The sequence below is a fragment of the Rhopilema esculentum genome, chromosome 9, assembly GCF_057945365.1.
Source record: "Rhopilema esculentum isolate cy_ngs chromosome 9, ASM5794536v1, whole genome shotgun sequence".
Taxonomy (NCBI): domain Eukaryota; kingdom Metazoa; phylum Cnidaria; class Scyphozoa; order Rhizostomeae; family Rhizostomatidae; genus Rhopilema; species Rhopilema esculentum.
Window position 1 is genome coordinate 8,464,202 of NC_142823.1, and position 22,550 is coordinate 8,486,751.

The following is a 22,550-nucleotide window of genomic DNA, read 5'->3' on the forward strand; positions in this document are numbered from 1 at the left end:
AATCTTAGTTAAACTGTGAATTTGAAGTCTGCCAAGCTCAAAGATTTTAACAATTATTCAATAGGCATAGGCACATACAGTGCCTTCGACACTCTTCTGAAAAATAGAATATAGCTTATTAAAGAACAAACTTTGGTAATCTAACTTTGGTATCTTTTATAAAGTATATTTTTCCTGGTCCGCTTTGGAGTAAGGAGCCATCTGCCATCACGTGTAGTGAGCAGCCTTCCCGATTTCTGACGTCAGTTCAAAACGAAAGAAAGTCTTTCTTTAAAAGATCATGTTTATATTGTGAATTATTGAAAAGTTATCAAAAATAGATTGACATGTTGAGATTCTTAGCAATGGGAGCCAAATGGCTTTAAGCAAGGTTATGAAATTAGTTCCATTTAAAAGTTTGCTTATTCCAGGTAGAATTTCCTTTTGTCAATAAAACTGAATGACTATACGGGTTCTCCGTGAACTATTTAAATAAGCTATTTGCTTTATATTACGAAATATCCAATGTTGGCATTGCAAAATTTATTTACAGAATTTGGAATCTTCATGGCACGACACTTTGCAATCATGTGTTTTCTAAGAGGCAAAAATTAACTTAACAAGTCTACGGATTGGTTGCCGTGGGTTTTATAGTGCCAGCTTCTCTTTTCTACTGGGATACACTCAAGTGTAATAATCCTGGTGCGAATGTCTCCAGCGAGAAATTTCCCGATCGGGAAGTCCCCCTTTGAATAGTCAAATGACCGGGCCTTTTCTATTTTTTCACGTCCCCTGCAAGCTGAGATTTTTTGTCCCCGGTCAATGTTAAGTCCCCTTTTTGGCGCGACATCGCATGCCCTGCGACAAGTTGAAAACAACTTTTGGTGCCCCTGCCACATTTGCTACCCTGAGTACCAGACCCGCAAAAATTTAACGGCAGCAAAAAATAATGAGTGCTGCAGAGGCAAAGGAAAAAGAGGGAAGAAGAAAAGCACAAAAACTTTCTTCTTCCCTCTTCTCTCTCCTTCGCCTCCGCAGCTCTCGTTATTTTTTGCTGCCGTTAAAATTTTTGCGGCTCTGGTACCCAGGGTACACATTTGCCTGCTTACCGAAAAAAGCTCGCCTGGCTTTTTCCACAGGGGTGTTGGGTTGGTCAAGAGGCCAAAGGCAGGTCATAGAAGAAATAATCTCCCAAGAGGGCTATACGTTTTACTAAATAGTTTTGATTGTTGCTTTCCTCATCTCGAAGCATATTGATCTGGGTCTCAAACCCAAGTTCAACCGCAAGAACAAGTTACGAACTAAGGATGAAACATTTTGTACCTTAAAGACATTTGATATGCAGAAGTACAGCGAATCCAAAAATAACTCAGGCCAAATTGATCAGTGCACGCGCACAAGAAAGGTATTGAAAACCGCTCACGTGAAACCACTGCCCGCTGCTCTAGGATTTCACCGATTTGCAGAAAGGCGGAAACTGTTCACGTGTTTCTCTGCAAGCCATTTATACCTGTGTCAAATGCCTATAAGTGAAGAGACAAGTCTCTGCCCCATTCCCCTTCCGTCGTTCTTGAGTTCGGCACCTTGACTTCCAAATAGTCTGTTGGACTCGAATCAGATCTGGAAAAAGTTGTGTCTTGGGTGAGTCTGGTACCCAGGGTAGGTCTTGGACACAGGCTTGTAAATGCAGACGGGAATAGTTATGCGTAGGATGTTGCTAAAGGAAAGATCAACACTAAGACAAAGCCTTGCGAACAAAGTTCATTAAACTACTTATAATTTCCCAGCAAGTCGCATAGAAACAGTTATTCGATATGGTAAAAATGTTTGTTAAATCACCGCAAGGAACGGTATCATTTTCATCCGATCCGTTTAGAATGATCCTATTCGATAGAGGGACAACAATGTCATAGATATAAGATATTTGATAGTTTTCTCATAAATATTTAATTGATTTGTTACGCAGAGTGGACTCTGTTTTCTTTTCTCAACCCACCGGCCATGACGTGACGAATAAAAACATTACGGATCCTATACGAAGGCAAAACATTGTTTGGAGTACCACTGTGCTTTTGTGAATATTCGAATACTTGGTTTGCTTATGGTTTTTTAATAACAGATCAAACGCCAAACTCAGTTATGTTGTAAAGAAAGAGACTATCTGAATTTTTCATTCGAGCTGGTGTGTCTCCTGCGTGCATATTCATTTATCGTCTGGGGGCAAGCGATGAAGAATCTGCCGAGAGACAACTCGCACCCTGGTGTATACCAACAACAAATACTACACGCGTGTTAACATTGTTAATAACAAAGACATTAAGGAAACTGTCCTGAATTTATCAAGAACTAACATCCTTTCCTGAGCTTTATAAAATTATGTGCTTCGTGACGAATTATTGATTTTTTACAATTTTGATATTTCGGTATAAGAAATTATAGAAAAAATATTGACTTTTTTAATGAACAGTCATTTTTGCAGAAACCACTGACTTAGACCTTGAAATAATTATTATGAGATATTATGGATTGTGTATATTATGAAATATCAACTCATTTCGAAGCACGATATCACGAGCCACTACTTCTTGTTCAACCCTCACTTGATTTTCTTACCTCTGAAGGATTTCGAAAAGAGTAATGGCCTGTTTGAATGTATTTCAATTAAGATTCTCTGTAACGATGAATTACACTCCAGCTAAGTTCTCCACAGAGTAACTTGCACTGAATCAGGTTTCGTTAAAACATACACTCTTTTTTATAAGAACCAGTAAATTTAAGTTCAGGCTGCCTGTTCTTAATTTTTTCGAAAATCTGAGGCTTGATTGTTCTTAATTTGTTCTTAAATTAAGAGGGTGTAAGCAGTGCTATTGCTAGCGTTTCGCTCTACGGAGGTGTTCAGGCCCCATTTGCCAACAAAGTGAGTGAGACAGCCTTAATTTGCTGACAAATTTAAATATTCACCGAAAAAGCACCCACACATCGCTAAAAATCTTCGATTTTGAGAAAAACGTTGTTCAAAATTGCATTTTGCAGAAGCTCAGCCTTAGCTTGTTCTCAATTTGTTCTTAACTTTTGACAAGTTTTGAGCCTCGTGTTCTTATAAAATTGCTCTTATAAAAAAAGAGTATAGTGGTTGAAATCGAATTTACACCATTGTGATATGATTTCTGCTATTGATGGAATATTGACTTCCTTATTTGCTTCTACAGGCAATGGTGGAGATTGAATTACCACAATCGATGCTAACCCCCCCGATCATTTGGTTATCCAAAGAAAGCCCTGCATAGAAATAAGAATTGCTCAATTACCATATGAAAACAGTCTTTTTAAGACAAAGGATCTGCATAAGAGGAGAACGTGAAAAATGCTGGCTTAATCACAACATAGCATTAATCGGCCTCAATATAAGTTTGGATTTTGCCTTTAATATTATATGAATTTTCATAATATTTCTTGGTAATAGATCCATGGGGATCGAATTGTTCGCAACGCAGTCCACCCGGCGGCCAATTCGATATGTTTCCCTACAACAGGGCAACAAATCGCGGACTCAAGCAAAGTAGACGGAAAACGAAGATGGAAGAACAGAACTTAGTTAAGCCTGAAATGGAAGACGCTGTGGAAGTAGACGAAGAAATTACCTGGGATTACACAGAATATAAGCTAACATATGTCTTAGATAACTTTAAATTGCCGCAAATCGTACGAGTCGTTGAGGGCTTTATGTTTACCGAGGATGATAGTCTTGCAAGCGGAACTGTCCTAACCATTCACGGGCAACAAAAAGTTGAACAAATCTGTGCAGTTGATCGAAATGGCCAGGGTGCTGAGATTTATATACCACTGAGCTGTCCATATAAAGTCAAGGTTACGGTTCCAGATAGAGCCAACATTTATAAATCGGTAAAGGATCTTTGTAACGCAACACCTCTTCCAAAATGCTGTATAGTGAACGAGAAAATCTCAGTTGCTGGTGTAAAGATCCCTTCTGGAAGGATGTTGATAATAAAATCTATAAGTAAAAATCGCAATGACCAGGCCGAAGGAATTTCAGTTGAGTTGTTGGACAACACGACGAGAAACCTCGTTCTGCCCCTGAAGATTATTGGCAATTTCGCACCCTGTCCGTTGCCTTCAGACCAAAATAGGACGTATTTTGTACGAGAGCTCAGTCAGCGCCCGTTTCCTTTATGGGTCAATTTCTTGTCTACATTTGAGAAAAACCCCTCATACGGGCCCCATATGGGCGTCGTCAAATTCATGAAGCTTCAAACGACAGACGTTGTATTTTCCACCAGTACCATCGACGGGGAAAAGTTTGCTATTTCGTTTTCTCGCGATTTGCCGGTCACCGTTGAGATGGCACGAGACGCGTTGCTCGCAACGTCGCCGTACTCAAACAAATGCAGAATTGCCGGAGAGCAGGTTGATATCGACGTACTCAGTCATCTAACAGACGCTAACCCTTATTCTGATAAATATCAAAGTGCAATCTATGCCGACATGTTTGCACTAAGAAAATCATTTGTACAGAGAAGGGTAAATGAAGATTCGATTGACTCGTTTGAGAGTTTGCAGTCAGACACATCATACAGCGAAGATAGATCGTCAACGAGATATGTTATGGATAAGTCATTCCACGTTAACGGATCAATTGGGTCGTCATTCGGCGCAGACAGTCATTCTGTTGGTTCCCAATCCAACCAATCAATTGGCAGTAGCAGTGACCTACGTCACCAAATAGATGAGTACGTTTCTCCTCAGTATGTATATGTTCTGAGTGAAGCAAACAAAAACAAATCTGATGATGAAGATTTACTAGAGGACGAAGAAGGCTACACAATAATTGCTGAGCGTATGGACAGCCCATCTGCTCCAATAAAGCAATCGAGAACACGTGATAGTGGCAAAGTCCGACCCTACCTCGAAGTTGACATTATAAAGCCAAGTCCTACTCAAGTGCTTTCTGATACTTTAGAAAGGGTTAAACCCCCACCCATCCATCCCCAAACCCGAGCCCTCCCATCTCCACCCAATAAAGGCCGTCTGTCGAAATCAACGTCATCAGCACAGGAAGCAGAGCCATATTCGAGCAGAAAATCATTAGATAGGACATTTTCCGATGGATTTGCAGCTAACATGCCAGATCAGGAAACGTGGTATGATATGCCTAGGCGTCACCATCCCGAAACTTTATCGGTATGCAGCAATAACTCTGAAAAATCAGATTGTGAGTCAATAGCATCTGAATACTTGTCAGTTATGTCTGAGCCAGGGCTTACTTCAAAGGCCAAGGAAGACTTGGATCCAGTCCACTCACAAAAAAAGCCCTGCCCGCCGAAAAAGCCAGAACGACCAAAGGGACCCCCTAGGCCAATTCCGAGAACGTCATCAAAGAAAGTCCACATTCAAGTAAGTTATTAATTATGAATTTTCATTACAACTAATTGAAGAAATTTAGAGTTTATGGAGCAATTACTTTAAATGATTATTAATTGTAAGTTGTGCAAAGATTTAATTTAATAAGAGCTTAAATATTCTGTGATAAAAAGGATTCTTTGAGGGCTTGTTTGAATACGCATTTATGACCAGATGGCCTTGCAAACTGCTAACCAATTCTGGTTGAAACTTTAAACGCGATTGTCGAGAATTGGTATTAGCTATTTTTCAGAATTGTTTGGTTCTATAGCTGGCGGTTTAGTTATGTCGGCCCAAAATCTCGCTCTTTGTGACCAAGATTTTCATGCTTGACGAAGCTTTCGAAGTCATATTCATAGTAGGTTACCAATCAAGTAGCTTATTCGCAGCTAATTAAATCTAACTACTAAAACTAAAAACTAAAGATAAAAATGCATATAAAAAGTAAAATTAATGCATAAGACCTAATAAATACATAAATTACAGTAATACATATCAGCATTTTTAACAGTTATTTAAAACTTTTTCCTGAATTGTTTTTAATTTTGAATTCATTTTGAAAAATTATTTGAACTTTTGCGACATAATTCTTAAACAGCCTCCATTTACAATCTTCACTTTTCCATATTTTATACGCTTCTTGAAAATTGGAAGGCTAGTTGATTCTTTTATCTCATTTCAGTGGCGGCGCCAAGGAGTGGTATGGATTACCCCCCCCCCACTTTTGTCGAAACATGGTCTACATATTTCGTCTAAAAACGAATTAAAAAGGACTAGGTAGGAGTAGATCATATTTCCTTAGGAAAGTTGACCTGATACAAACACTGAAACGAGGCAAAAAAGGCGTGGTCACACGGGCAGCACCTTCCACTCGATTACCCTCCCACTCTGCAGTAGCTGGCGCCACCACTGTCTCTTTGGTAACTTATTGGTGTCACACAAGGGGACTTAATAGTACCCCATTTAAACTTCAATTTTTTTTCTTAAAGACTCATTGCTTACAATGGGCCTTTGCGAGCGTGGCAACGGTCCAAACAATGGCAGTAATTGATTTTAGACAGTCTAAAAATGCATTATGGGATGCTTACGTAGCGCAATGGCTCATTGTTAGCAATGAGTCTTTAAGAATTATGCCTTTGAAGATCACGCAGATAAAAATATTATGCGACCTCCTAACCGTTAGAAGAAGGCGTTTTGATGACCAAAAAGAGACTGGATTTTGGCAATTGTTAGTTCATGTGTTTCGTTTGTAATTTTAGGAGAATTTGAGCCAATCTCAAGATCAGAAGAAAGAGGGTGAAATGTCAATAACTTCTTCTGCCTTTTTGCCTTCTGGTAAAGACATAACGACCAAAAAGGATGCTGTGATAGACGATAAGGCTCCTTTACCGATAACGACTACTTTGGGCAGTTCTGAAGCTGCAGTATGCATTGAAATTCAAGATGGAGAGGAAGATACTTTTTTGGATGTAGCGAAGAGTAAAATTGTCTCTCGAGAAAATAAACGAACTTACAGTGGATATTATCTGACCAAAAAAGACATTGTTGAAGTACAAGAGAGCAAGACAGAAATTGAAGTGGATTCTGATAGACAGAAATCTGACCAAAACGTAGTAGATGATGATGATGCATCGACGAAGCAGGAAAGTAAAGAACAGATTTCACGGAAATTTTCAGTTGTTGAGGCTTGTGAAGATGATGTCGGTAATATGTTGGACGAAATACAGTTGTCAGATTTTAAAGAAGTATTTAAGGATGAGCAAATCAATGGTGCACTTTTAGAAGGACTTGACATTGAGACATTAAATGAACTTGGCCTAGATCGATTTCAAGCTGTAAAGCTTCTCGATTACGTCAAAGGATGGCGGCCGAACGAGGACTGTGGCGGTGACTCGGACAACCCTGATTCGTGGACAATAGAAGACGTTTTTAAGCGGCTACAGAAGATAAATCTGAAACTCTTGGCAGATTTTTGTGCACAGAACCAGGTTGATGGAAAACTATTGCAAAGTTTGATCGACAGTCATTCGTTAGAATGTTTGACAAACACATACAGTGTTGGACTGAACAAATTCAACACCAATAAACTCATTAGATACGTGAAGCAGGGATGGAGGCCCGACACAAGTAAATAAAATGGAAATGAAACAGGGACTGTAAAACTAAATACGTTCGAGGGGGGAGGGAGGAATGAGCTGTAAAATTTTCGGTGTGCCTAAACCAAATGTTGTAAGTGTTGTATGGTTCAGTGCATTGATTTTAATTCGTTTGGTAATTATTAGCAGGATGGAGCTTCTATCTCCCTTCCATACTCCCTTGAATGCAATTGAGTTGAATTGTGCGTAAGATCAAAACAAGAATCGATGCCTTTAGCTGCCCATTATTTCAAAGCTCGCACAGAAAATATATGTTTTGCAAGGCCGCCGAGAGGGGGGCAAGCGGGGAATTGCCCCATGGACTAAAGGTCCAGGGGGCTAAATGAAATAACGAGTTATGTTCTAAATGGAATTGATTAAAAGTAACAAAATTATGTCAGAAAATGAATAAACATTTTAAGCGAATGGATGACCTCTCGGCCGCCTTGGTGGCTGATATGAACTTGCAAAGAGATGTTTTGGTTGTTTACTTATTTATTTGTTTGATTTCGTGTGCCAAGACTTTTGTGTTTGAAATTAATGCCTCTATCATTGCACAATTTTCTAATTCCAACGACCAAGAAACCACAATTCTGAATTATAATTTACAATAACCGACGTGGCACTAGTGGTTGGGGAGATTCTAGAATTTTTTACTGTGACTCTTTGACGATTAATGCTGAAAAATAGGTTTTATTAACATTGTCTACTCTGGTTATTGTGCCAAATGATATAGCAGAATACGTCACCTTTTCACCGTTTTGATGTCCAACACGTTGTGGTACTGTTTGTCCTTTTTAAGTAAACTAGTGATTAGCATAATGTTAAATGTATTTTTTTGGCTAGCTCTAGACGTTCGTTGTTAAGTTCAAGGTATACACTAAACATATATTTGATTTTCATAAGTATTTTTATACGTTAGCCCTAATGACAGTTAGTTAGAGGACAGTTAGTTAAATAGCTTTTCAGTAAAACTGGAGAGTTTGCATGCACTAAAAAGATAATGTATTTCGTGTCTGAATACTTCATTTTTTAATCATATAAATTCATTAATTGTTAAGGTATTTGTCAAACACGTTAGAGTAGTAAAAATAACCTTTAAGCTTTTGTAACAAGCTTATATTTGCGAGAGACCTCCAAACTTGTGTTGTGATGTTTAAAAGAATCAGGTCAGGTATCGGAGATCTATTTCTGCGAGCAAAACCTGTGATTCTGTCATTTGACAAAATTTATTACAAAACCAAGAAGTATAATGTCGACATGTTGGAAAATTGTCAGTGCCCATTCGTCGTTTTATCTAGCAGTATTAAGAATTCATCGACAAAGAAATGAAAAAAATCACTACTGTGTAGACAAAAAGAGTTAACCCTTAGAATCTAATGATAATATTTTCTTTAGGCCCTTGAAAGTGATTCGATCTATGTTCTGATGATTTATTGTACAATTTTAAACACGTTTGAGAGACATTTAGGGGCCAAGCTTTCTCCACCCCCGTCTTCTTGGTCTCCAGGTAGATGTGAGGCCTTTTAAAGCATTCGTTTTGTATTTTAAACTGCAACATTTGCATGTGTCAGCACAAAAGAAATCCCATTCAGTTCAATGGTTTCAGCGGAAGCATTTAAAGCAGAACAAAATGGCGGGAGAACTTGCAGCTGACAAAGTGGCAGGCCAGAGGGGGTGTGTAATTGTTTTTACTCTTTATGGGCAGGTAAGTTGAACACGGACTATAAACTATGAAAGCTAGGGATATGTAAGAAGTTTGCCTCTTGATCAGGAGAAATCTTCTAACGTTGCTGTACCACTAAAAATACCTTTGTTATGTGTAGTATGGCGATGGAGCGCCGGGCCGTCGGCGAATGCAAGGACGACTTCAGTGTAATTGTGCTCGCCAAAATCTGAAATCTACATCAAATTTGCAACATTTTGTGCAAAAATTAATTGTTCCTAAGTAGGGTCTAAAAGACGTAATAATAAACATGTGGTTAGGTGGGACACCAGGTACTTTCCTGGTGGGCCCCTTTCAAGTGATTTTCTTAAACCCAGGATAATATTTGATATGAATAAAATCCTTGGTGAGAAAACGCCTCACTTGCATATAGACTTAACTTCACAGTTCAGAATTAGGGGACATCATACAAACAGGCCCCTGTGAAAGAGATGAATTGAATATGAACGGGGCTGCCAAGAGGCGGACAATGGGGTGCAAACTGCCCCAGAGCCTCGAGAACATGAAGTATGCCTAAAAATTGTAAAGTGTGGTAAACAACTGTGAAAAACATTCTGAAATGTGTTTCAAGCCACATTAAAGGGTGTGACCACACAAATTTTCTTCTCGCTTCATTGGCAGTGCATGTAAGTGTTTTGTTTAGTTTGTGTTTGTATCAACTGTGCACTACAGCATTGGAATTGTTTCTCAATTTTGCAGTCTTAAGGTTATGATGAATGTTTTTTAAAATTATATTTGGTTTTCTCTCCCTGAAAACCAAACTATTAAAAGAATCAGATTAAACTATACATCATTTGATGCACAAGAATGTGGTGATTCCAACCATATCAAAATAATTGGCAAATATTGTAAATGATACTTTTCAGGCAAATTTATTGCTTACATGAGTGCACCACATTTAAAAGCTATTTTGTACCTTTGCGTTTGAGGCATCTTAAACTGACTTGTATTAGCAGAAGGCGCAGATACTAAGCTACCAAAATGTGTCTCAGATTTTTCAAATTCCTCCTCTCCTTGAAACTGTAACCTGTCAAAAATTGGCAAGCAATTTTTCCTTTCCCCTCATAGCTGTATTTGGCTGTAAAAGACGGACCAGAGCAAATACAAAAATTTTGAGACACACTTTGCTTACCCGACATCTGTCCTGGCCGTGTGCAAATTTTTGAGCTGCCATTGGATTCTTTCCTTGGGTACAAAATAGCTTTTTCGTACCTGCATGTAGAGGAATCAGAAGTCCAGAGAAAACAGAATTTTACTGATTGCACTTGCAAGTTACACTTATAAACCACACTGTAATCTGGGTCAAGTCATTTAAAGATTTAAGATCAATAAGCCTGTTTAAATAAACAGGTGTTGCGATATTGTAAAGGAGACAATCAACCACAACCGCAAAGGAACGATGATTGGCTTAACAGGTCAAACGATTTTCAGACCTCAATTAAAAGTTTTGGTAAAGAAATTATGGAAACATTTGTTGCCATGAGATTTTCTCCATTTTTAAGATTTCTGTAAGTTTCAATTCTAATAGCATTGTGTGCCTTGAAAGTTTGGCTACTTCCATATGAAATAATTAAAAAATGGATGTTTTGTCAAGAAAACGTTTACCCTAACCTTAAGACACTATTGTTAGAGAAAAGGAAATACAGCCCAACAACTATAGCAGATGAACCTTTAAAAATTGATAAAAAACTGGCATCTTTGTAATTTTGATGCATGGTTTCAAGGAAGGTACCAATTTTGGCGACCTGTGGATCGCGATTGGAGATGTCAAACAAAGAGCCGGCCCTCTTATAATCATTTTTCCTGGCCCTTTTCTAGGAGCCACAACCGCCCTGATTTTTTATACAATGTCAAAAATAAATTTCAGATGATAACATAAACCACAAGTTGTTATTATACAAACAAAGTTAAACATTATCTCAAATTTTAGCTTGTTTGTACATTTATCCCACTTGCTGTCAATCCTTGTTTATAAGTCAAACACAGAAGAAAATCAAGTAGAAAGCTTTTATGCAAAAAATTAAATTCCGTTATATACAATTTGATTAATATTAACCAATTGTATTTATCTTCTCTTAAATTGTATTTTTCAAAAGATAAAAAAATTAATAATCCAATGTCAGCGCTTTAAGAAAAGAGTAATTGGTTAAGAGTAGCATTCTTTTCTTAAATTTCGATAAATTTTTTAACACCTTTATCATGTTGCCATGACAATGAACCTCTTTTTCTGTTAATGATCACCCATGGTTTTTTAAGAAGTCCACACCTTCCATTTCTAATTTTAACATAACCTTTCTCTCCCCAGTTTCTTCCCCATGAGTTCCTTACAATCCAATATAGATTGCCATTTTCCCTGCCATAACCAACAATCAGGACAGAATGGTCTGTAGCACCATCTAGAAAATGATTTGCACATCTTAGTGATTTGTTTTTTAAAAGAAACATATATTAATTGTGTGTAAATAACCAAGCAGTTAAAGTATTCTTTGGCACCATGAAGCAAATTTCAAGCTATATGAATTAAAATTAGTAGCCAGTTGTAATAACTTTCAAGTTCATTACCAGAAAAAAAATTGTTGTTTGAAATTTGAAAGATCTGACTGTAGTTTCAACATCATTCTTCAGCACAAGCTGTTTTTTTGCTGCCACTCTTTTCAATTCGTTTTCATTTTGTGTTAGTATTATCTACTTATAATAAGTTATTATTACTTACTTAATAAGTTAGTATCATCTGCTTTCTAAGTTAGTATTACCTACTTACTAAGTGAGTATTACCTACTTAATAAGTTAGTATTATCTGCTTTCTAAGTTATTATTACCTACTCACTACATTGTCTAGCAGTTTACTTTTCAAAATTAGTTAAGATTAGAATTATAGGCACGGGCTACATATCGAGATAAGTTTTTATCGTTCATGTTTCTTTATTAGCTTGAAATAATTTACTTATTTTTATTCACATGCTTCACAGTAGACTTGATATAAATAAAACTTATTGAAGTCATACTCACTGCATATTTTATCATCGTAGACTCCACTCTTGTAGAACTTCAGTGTTTTTGCCTCTGTGTTGATTGATGCAGTGGCAGGTCCATAATGGGCAATTGCTTTCATCAAAGCAGAAGCACTGTTTGCTTGTACCTTCATGAAGCTATCAATTTTTGCACCAACTGTGTAGTTTTTAGTTTTGCATGAACTTTCCTGAAACAAACGTAGAAAAGGGTTTTGCTTGGTATAGATAAACATAGGTTAGATAATATGATTTGAATCATATCTTATCATAGCAAGAAAAGTGAGACGTAAGGTAGCAAGAAAAAGAACTGTCCACCCTTCCAAGTTATATTATTGGGGAATTTATAAGAGCTTCCCTTAAAATCAATCCATTTTTCGAATTATTGCCAATGCTAAATTGTTTTTGCTTTGAGTTTCTGTGAATAAGTAAGCAAAGGTTCTCACCATGCCAAGATAATTTCCATATGACTTTGATGTCGCTAAACCAAAATCTTTAATGTAAGCAAACGATTTCCATGTCCAACCACCCATGCAGCCATGGTTTCCTTCCTTAGAATGGGGCACATACCAGGTGCAATCCAACAATTGTTGCTCTGATAACTTTATCAGCTCTCCCGTCTGTAATATTTAGAATGTGAAAGGGTATTTGCCACATTATAGAAGGGTCCATGAAACACATTTGAAACATAGTGTCTTTTTTTCCAAACCAAACCACGCGAGCGTTTGATCGCTCGTGCAAAGCGGTAAATTGTGAGGAATAAATGTCTCATCAATTAACACAATTTTAGTTATCTTTTGTGACCCAAGCAAGTGATATAGACAATACAAAGCCGGTATATCAAAACACAGGAAATATAAGTAAGATGACTAAGCCACAACTCAACGAGAAAATGCATTTAAAAAAATCAATTCCACAGTTTAGGAATACTTTAAGCCTGGTTTCCATATAGCCGTAAGGCTGCCTGCGACTGCCTGCGACTGCTTTCTGCCATCTTCCATTTTCCACCCTTACAGTAGCGCCGGCAAATGGAAACGTTCTGTTTTCAATTGCCTGCGGTATCGGTAACTATGCCGGTAACTAGGTAAAGTTTGAGCGGGAAAAATTCAACAACAAAGCCCTGTTTCAATTGGTTCTTGCACATCACATGATCCGTTTGAACAAAAGAATGCCGCAGGCAGCCGCAGGCAAGGCGTTTCCATTTGTAATTTGTCTGCCGGAGGTACCGGGAGACTGCCGTAAGAGCCGGGAAAAGTTGAACTCGTTCAACTTTTTCCCGGCTCTCCCGGCAGTCTTACGGCACTTCAAACAGCTGCCGGCAATACCGTAGGGATGGAAGATGGCAGAAAGCAGTCGCAGGCAGCCTTACGGCTATATGGAAACCAGGCTTTTGGTACTTAGTATTTGAACTACAATAGCACTTCGGACATTTTCTTGGCAGCTCTTTCTTGGAGTGCATTACAAATCATCGTAACCATCCTTTTTTTATTTGATATTACCTTGAACAAAGGTACCTTATAACAGGAACAATTTTTTCACTACCAGAGCGATCGCTCGCGCAAGAGAAATCACGCGAGCGAGGGGCCACTCGCGAGGGCTATTTCTCACGAAAGGGCCTGCTTTAAACAGTCTGTTAATGCGGGTACGAAATCCCAGATACCTTCTAAGCAACAATTCCTGGATCCATATTTATGATAACACCGCCACAGTCTGCTTACTCCACTCTGGCAATTGCTGTTTATCATTACTAGTAACTTGGAGTTCATAGTGTACAATCGAAACTGAACTGTTGCTTCAGCTAATTATGATCCAAACTATACATGTTGATTATAGAGTCAAACTGAGAGAATTCGTTCTTTCTAAACTAAACTGGATTTCCTTTCAAGTATTAACCAAGATGTTGTTTCACATCTTGCCCTGTTAAATAAATGGGGCAGAAGTCTTGACCACAATGATGTTTCAAATCGAAACAATCTGGGGAATGTTTGATGAACAGTTATACTGCGCAATGCATGTTTCCTGTTTTTCGTGTTATTTTGAAATTTCAATTGCTAGCATTCAATCATTTCATACTTGTCCTTTCCTTAGCATCTGCCATGCAGAAATTCCAACACGGAGACACCAAGGAGTTAATCTGAAACCTTTCACCTATTACCACATCGGTAAGCATGCTTCTTGTTACTTTCTTGCATTTCGTTATTACTCCATTTGTATCACGTTTTCATAGATGCTTGTAAGACTCAGAATGGCTATAAAGTAGCTACAAGGAGTTTGTGTATTTTTAGCTGTTACTTTAGATTAAATTTGTGTTCAAAGACTTGTTCAAAGCAACCTTACCTTAATGAAATGGGAGCTCTCTACCGCTGCTGCAGTGGAAAATGTCCAGCATGATCCACAGATTCCTTGGGACTGTACCGGTGGAACGGCCCCTGCAAAGATAGTTACGGTGGAACGGTCAACAGTTTTCTTGATCTGATGCTTTGGTTTGATTTTATATGGTTTTAATGTCCTGTTGGGAGTAACGATTGCCTAGCTTCTCACTACGCTATATATCTATGTTTTGCAACCTAGTTTATCGGATTTGCAACCTATCAGAACAGAATACCTGACAGGTTGATAGGAAAGGGCTATAGGGTTAGGGTTAGGGTTAGTTCTAGGGTTAGGGTTATTCTTTCCTGATTGGAACTAATAGATCATATCTATTGTCATTGTCCGACCCAGCCGTTCAAAAAGGGACCATGCTTATTGAAGTCAAGTTTAAGGCAACGACGTGGAGCAAAAAGCTGTAGGTGTAGAAAATTGTAGTTTTTTGCCTTTTGCCCTTATAATGATACCGAGATCTAGAATATGTAAATACTTGTCAAAGCATATATTTTTATTCACAATCCGGGTCAAAAATGCTCGAAAATTATTTAAATTCTTCAAGTCAAAAAACCTCCACAGGCCCTATTTCAATGCTATTTGAATTGCTCTTATTTGACGTGATTACAAGTACAGCATTGATTCAAGTGACGAGGAAGAAGGGAGAGGGAGGGGAGGGGGAGTGTGAGGGGGCAGTGGGAGGTGGGTAAGGCTATTTCTGTTACAATATTTTCTTGCATTTCCAAAAGTTTACGTTTGTCTCAAGAATTTTGTCTACGATTGTTGTTTAATCATCAACATCTAGAAATCCTTCCAATAATACCTATTTCTTATTTTCATGATGTATTTAGCAGAAAATTAAATTTTTACCATATTTGCTCCAGTCGAGCTCTTCTGGAATACGTGTTTTCTTCTTCTTCTTCTTCTTCTTCTTCTTCTTCTTCTTCTTCTTTTTGCTTTTAACTTTGTGGCCTCTATTCAGTTTTTCACCTCCAATTCCTGCATAATATTCCTTTGGAAACCTCGAATGATCCTCGATCACAAAGTCTGTTTCGGTTACATCCATTTCTCCTGTTTCTGGGTCCATTTCTTCCACACCCAATGCAAAAAACGGTGTCATTTTACTCATAGCTGGTGTTTTCCAATTTTTCATGAAATTATTATAACCATTGCTGCTTACTTCGCCCTTCTTTGTGAGTTCCTCATTCTTGTCAGTTGCAAATGGATCTAAACTGGATAATACCTCAGTTTGTATCTTTCGCCTTTTTATCTCGGGTTCATATATTTCATTTGATTTATAGCTTCTCCATAACTCATCCTCTGTTGCTTCATCGTCAAGAATTCTAACCATTTCATCCCATTTGATTTCATGTAACTTACTTCTGCCATCGGGTTGTTGAGCCTTTGAAACTTTTTTCAATTTACGATTCCATTTTCTTGCATAATGTTTAATTTCTTTTGACTTAGTTTTTTTAGCTACGCCAATTTTAATTGCTATCTCCTTTACTGAATTGCTAACGTTGGTTTTATTTTCAAATATCCTTTTTCTTTCAGAATCAGTTCCTTTCAAAACCTCTTTTCTTTCGTTCTTATCTTTTATCTTTTGTAACTTATCATGGCGGCCCTTATCATTTCTTTCTAACACGATAGTATTGTTTTTTCTTGCCGTTTTATCAAGTCTAACCATACGATCAATATACTTAACTTGTAACTCCTTTTGTATCAAAGAAGGATTTTGTATAAAAGTCTGGAATTGCCTCCTAGATTTCTCAGGGTCTATTCTTATCTCATCAGAAATATCATCTAACTGCTTAATGAAAAATCTAAGATCCCGCAAATCTTTCTCAATATCCTGATTATCATTCGCGCTTCTGTCTTCTAAGACACGACTACCCTGGATAGTGTCATCAACTGAAGTCTTTTTGCTTGTTTTTCCATTTATACCATCCTGGAAATCTTTCTTTTGCATTGTCCTAACGAAATTTCCTATTTTTGTCATTCCACTGCCATAAATATTACTTCTTTTTCCAAGTATCTGCGTCCGACTTTGGCCCGGTCCTGCTTTACGTCTAGCTAAGCCAGCCACTTCCAGCGGGTCAAAATCTTCTCCTAGAATGGGGATATCCTTCTCATATTTTTCAGTCTCTTTCTGTGTATCATAAGACGTCCCCCTATGGTTATTGTATTCTTCATCAGTCATGTCTACAAAGTGATTGACATCCAAGTCGTAACCGAGTCGCCTCCTGTTCATCGAATGTATGTACCTAAAAACAACATCGAAATTCCTTTTTCTTGCTTTTTCTGAAATACTTGCTTTTTTGATAGCTCTAGGTGACAAGCACTTGTTTATTTCTTGTGTTTGGCACCCATTTCAAGCATTGAAATCAAATCAGCTCACAAATTATCAACATTTCCTCAATACTTATATATCCAGTCCAGTAAAACATTAGTAGATTTGACAGTATCATTTTGAGCACAATTTTTGCGTGTAGAACAAAATCTTGAATAAGAAATACTAATCACCATAACTTGTGGAGGGCGTGGCACCAGCCCCACCCAAAACTGAGCCCCTACAAATTTTTATCTGTATCCGCCCTTGGACTTGACAATATCATTCTCGAGCACGATTTTGGCGTGTAGAAGTTGCAACTCTTCATTTTCGTCATACATTAAGCTCAAAACGATGGCATAAATCTCAGTAAAATAGACTAGTAAATAAGAATCATTATTTTTGACTACGGAGAATCTAAAGTATATATTTATTAGTCTTAAATACGAACCTCATGTTGTGCCTTGCTATATGCATTCTCTTTCTGTGCTCCTCTTCGTGTTTATAAACTTTTCCAAAGTTGCTTTTAAAATGTTTGAATTTCGTCTCGAACTTGCCGTACTCCTCGTCGTCTAGGAATTCTCCAATGGGATTAATGCTACGATAGCCGGCTTCCCCTACGTTTTTTGGCACTTTTTGGCACCAACGATCTCTTTTTGCCACTAAAAACAAAACATAGCACGTAACCATAAATAACTGTTGAACTTCAAATCTTATTTATCAGATATCAAAAAACACGTCTTGTTATGCAAATTATTTACCCTGATATAAGTACAGAGTCGATAAACGTCAATTCCGGTAATGTGTGAGAAGGAAGATAAATTTTATGGGATAAATTTTCCAAGATAAATTGAATTAAACGAATACTAATATTTCGCCCTGGCATACAGGGCTTCATCAGAGTAAAAGAATTCCGGTAATCTCTTTTCAACGAATGCCAAATTGTAAAACAAGCATTAGGTCTTAATCATCAGAGCTGTTTCTATTTTCAAAATATCATGGTTAAAAAAAACAAAAAATACTTAAGCACTTTACGTCCTGTCTTATATTATGTCTTGTGATGGATTGTGTGATTGGTTCATTGTGTTTGACCAATCAGCAACCTTGCTATATGTTCTCGTGTATTGTGTGTTGATAAAATGTCTCAAGGGAATAGAGTTAATTGGCCCCGCTCGTTTAATGGCTTTTGCACCATTGGTATAAAAGGTCTTACTCATGCATATTATCCAGATAGTTAATTGTTGCATGTTATGCAGTGAAAGGATCGAGAGAAAGCAAAGAACGAAACATTGAAACAGTTAGCTCTTTGCACCCCCGTTCTTCCTAGCATTGTTCCTGTAGAAATTATTTCATCGTTGAAACCATTTTTGTATTTGCCAGATAAGTGCAATGCCGATTTATTAGCAGTTCAATAAGCGACGAGTTGAAACAAGAGCTGAAGACATGCCCTTGTTAAGCCTTCTTTAGCTTTGCTGCCAAATCTCTTCGTCTTTGCATACCTTGGCAACGCCGTTGTTTGACTCCCCGGCTACAATCTTGTTTCCTTCTTGATTCTTACAATAAAGGAAAGCGACGATGAAAGAGCTGCTAAAGTCCTTATACATAATCGTCTTTTCCCTTTGTGATATCTCTAACTCCAACGCCTGATCCACTAAGCATGGCGACGCTAAAACGCTGATTCTCTAAAGATTTTTTCACTTACATCACAGGAGCTGTATACAACTACTCTTTTCTTGGGAACGTTTTCTGTAAAGCTATCTGTTCTATATTAAATCGTCTTGGTTTTGACATTTCACTCAAATTGTTCTTCTTACTTAATATTTGTTTTTTTTATTTCTACTGCATTCACTGTAACCTTCCATTCGTGGTGAATACTCCTACAAATTTTCCCTACTTGAAATTTTCTTCCCCATATTTGGAAACCCTACACTTTAAGTAATAAATCTTATGACGTCATCAGTAAGTCATTTATTTAACTATTGTTGATTCAAAATTACGTTACTGGGTCAACTGCATGAACAAAGCAAATGTTTTAAAGGATTTATAGCAGGGAAGGGGGACCCTTCATTTATTTTGGTTGTCATTTGAATACATAGATAGAAGATCTTTAGATTAGATTTTTCAACCAATACTTGTGACAAATCTAGATATTCAATATAAAGTGAATTATGTCTACCTTGAGGTATCATGAACATCTCAGCATCGTAAGTCCAGCTTTCGAATACTTTATAGTCCACAATGTAGTGATCGTAGTATGACGTCAGCATTACGTCATACCCATTCATCTCAAACCTCATTGGCTTCGGGTTGTCTTCATCGGTTGCATGGAAGATGTAGGTATCAGTGCGGTTGAATGCTTCCAATACTGCGATCCATTTAGAGCACCAAATGCCATTCAGTTTCACAAACCCTTGGAACTGGGGACAAAACAAATTTATTAATATCATAAGAAAAGCAATATTTCCTTAAATATTACAGTGATCCAATATTTCCTTTTCTTTGCTTAAACAATTTTACAAATGCAGAATTTTCGACTCATTGAGGTATCTAGAACCTTTTTATGGTCAAAGCTGTCTGAAAAAAGGACTGATCCAAAAATTATTCTTTCAGAGATATTTGGACAAAATTACAAGGAGATACTACGTAATAACAATTATTTAATTAGCATATTATCCAAAGTGCTTTTTTATAACGATACTAATTCTATAAAAACAATTTCCAATTTAGTAAAAAAACACTTTAATATTTTTGTTGTTATAATTACTATTTACTGAAAGAAAATGCTCGCCAGTGAGTATAAAATGTCGCTCGCTCACTTTTCTCGCAGTATATTTTCACAAATCAAGTTCCACTATGACTAATTCTTATTATTAATCATCCCTCTGCGATGCCATGTATACCCTACTCCATACATATTAGACGAGCCTTGCAGAAAATAAAAGAAAATAAAAGTGAGAATTTTGACGCAAACCTATTGTCCGTTATGTACTACTGTAAGCGCTGAGGATAAGAATATATGTTATTGCCCCAGCTTCTTTCATCTCCTGCTTAAACTACTTTAGCTAAAGCTAACATTTCTTCATTGTAGGACACGCCATCACCAAAGTGACCCTGTGAATGGTCCTTCTAACTTCATCATCATCAGGTACCATCTTCTATCAGATGGTTGGCTACCATGACCCTCCAACTGTCCCAAAATCTAAGTTTTGGTTTGTTGTCATGGTCATAGATAAACTTACTTAAGCTGTAAAGCACTAGCTTTCCGGTATCTTTAGGAACTGAAGCTCAAAATACCTCATATTGCGTTAGATTCATCCTGAAGGGCCAGTAGACGGTTTTTGGCAACACGCTTTGAGGCTCAATTCGCTTCTTTTCTTTCCCGTTCTTTTTCCAGCAACCTTGGTAGTGGCTTTTATGCCTGTAGTCATATTTTGGGATGACTTCGTACAGTGTCCCATATTTGCCTACATCCCCACGCTGGAATGTCTTCACGGTTCCTTTTGAAGCGAAAATATACATCTTGTGACATGTAAGATTATAGGTTTAATGGCACAATCTTATGTCTTGTGCCATTTGATGCTTTCATATCAATAGCAAAGCAAATTAATGCAAAATTGAAGAAATATTGGCAAAGGCTAAAGATCCTCATTGCAGTTTACATTTGCACATGGTCGCAAGCCCAGTTAACTAGAAGGAGAAATTGCGTTGACCTTTTGTAACAGACATTTCTGATTGGTTGGTGTACCATTAAACACTAACATCAAGCACAATGTATCATCATGATCTTAATCGATTGACAAGCTTGGTATTGTACACGCTCGTATCCTTTTGGAAGCGAATCTTAAAAAGTTCGGATTCTTGCTGTCCACAGAAGGAAGATATTAATAAGCCTTTCATTCGACTTAGCAATGTTTAAAAAATTTCTTTTCCCCATTTTAAGATTCCTTAGTATATTCTGCTCAAATATATATATTTATGCTATATTACTTTCTTGTAATATCTTTCCGGAAAAGCGGAAAGCATTTCCGAACCGCTTTGTATTTTTGATTTAAAAACAGCATAACAAATGGATTTAAATGAAAGCCGCGTTTTTTAACACATCTTTGTATAAATTTTTGTCTCCAAGTTTTTGTATTCAAGGACTAGGATTTTAGTCTACATGCCAGTTCTCTTGGGTTAGCGCGCGTGATATTGATTTCAAAACTGTGGGTGAAAAGTTTCACAGCATCGAAAGAATTTCTTTCGTTAGTTTCCTTTTTAAGACATTGGTTTTTGGTTGGTTTTAGACGAAGATATAAATATTCAAAAAGTTCAGAAATAGTCAAGGGAAGATTTTCTTCTCTACCTATTTTTATAGCTCCATATACCAAAATGCTTCTATTTTTATAGCTCCATATACCAAAATGCTTCTATTTTTATAGCTCCATATACCAAAATGCTTCTATTTTTATAGCTCCATATACCAATATGCTTCCATTCCATTATCCTCATTTTTAGATCCAAAAGCTGATCTTACCTTCATAGTAGTCGATTCGACTTTTGTTGAACTTGCCCGCGTACCATGCTTCAAATGGTTCCACTATGCCTGCTGATGGGATCCTTATATTCCCAGCTGCATGGTAAGTGGATGGGAAGTGCAGACTAGAAATCGAGCGTTTCTGCAGTTGAAAGTCTCCTTCGTTCTCTTGTTCATTTGTGCTCTTGTTCATTAACCTTGACTCTCGATACTTTTCCATGCTTTCCACTGCTACAGAGTAAAGCACTGCGAGGACGATTCCGAAGTTTATTATTGTGCTCGACATTCAGCTTGATTTACTTTAAGTTTCGAATACCTGTCAACTGTTTTTGAAGAAATACTAGGCACTTTTTGCTGCATAAACTCCATCACTTTGTTTCGCATTAAGCAAAGTCCGTGTTATATTGGACTAAACAAAGCATGTTTGAGCGACCCAACATTATTGCTCAATGCTTTGATATCCGAAGTCCTTCGTGATAAGCACTGAAATGAATTCCCTCTCTGTTAGGCCCTACTATGCACAGTTGGTTGAATTATGTCGATAGTTCACTGTTCCCGATCTCCACTACTACAACTGCTTGCATATTTAGTTTCTTTTACTTTAACGAGGCGTTCATACTTCCTTATTACACATACTCTTGTATATTTCCATTCAAGACTCGATCAGTTCCTTGAAATTGTATGTAGAAACAGTTTTGGATGCTTGTAAATTAACAGGTCAAGAGATCAACGAATTTCCGACCAGGGTCACCCTACCTGCCGGCTTTGATTTCTCGTTACAAACTTTGTATGCTTATTAATTCGCTAAATTACCCATCTGGACGATTTATCGCTTGAATAGGCTAAAAGTATTATCAGTATCGATTTTCCCTCTATTAAAGTCACCAGTCACAAACTCTTTTATATATTATAAAGTTCAAAGCTTGCAAAATTGAAGCGTGCACCTCAGATTAGGAAAAAAAGTACGCACGAGTCTCTTTAAGCAAACTCACCAAGAACCGCACCGCGAAGCAGTGCTGAGGTTTTGGGGCGGACTGTATGCCAGAGTTGCTAAAAAAGTCTCTAAGATTAGCAACTT

The 22,550-nt window shown here is 37.4% G+C and overlaps 2 protein-coding genes across 2 annotated transcripts; one reads left to right on the forward strand and one right to left on the reverse strand.

Annotated features, from left to right (window-relative positions):
- The first annotated feature begins 3,068 nt into the window (after positions 1-3,068).
- Positions 3,069-8,721, forward strand: LOC135688730 (uncharacterized). Its single transcript, XM_065205694.2, has 2 exons — positions 3,069-5,391; positions 6,657-8,721. The coding sequence occupies exons 1-2, from the start codon at positions 3,496-3,498 to the stop codon at positions 7,530-7,532; spliced, it is 2,772 nt and encodes a 923-aa protein (XP_065061766.2). The 5' UTR covers positions 3,069-3,495; the 3' UTR covers positions 7,533-8,721.
- On the reverse strand, positions 7,383-22,455 carry LOC135688725 (uncharacterized). Its single transcript, XM_065205689.2, has 9 exons — positions 21,473-22,455; positions 20,251-20,453; positions 19,133-19,373; positions 17,408-17,618; positions 15,498-16,891; positions 14,604-14,695; positions 12,713-12,886; positions 12,268-12,457; positions 7,383-11,654 (listed from the first exon to the last, which is right to left on the reverse strand). Exons 1-9 carry the CDS (start codon positions 21,756-21,758, stop codon positions 11,425-11,427), a joined length of 3,021 nt encoding a protein of 1,006 aa, XP_065061761.2. The 5' UTR covers positions 21,759-22,455; the 3' UTR covers positions 7,383-11,424.
- Between the last annotated feature and the right edge of the window lie 95 nt (positions 22,456-22,550).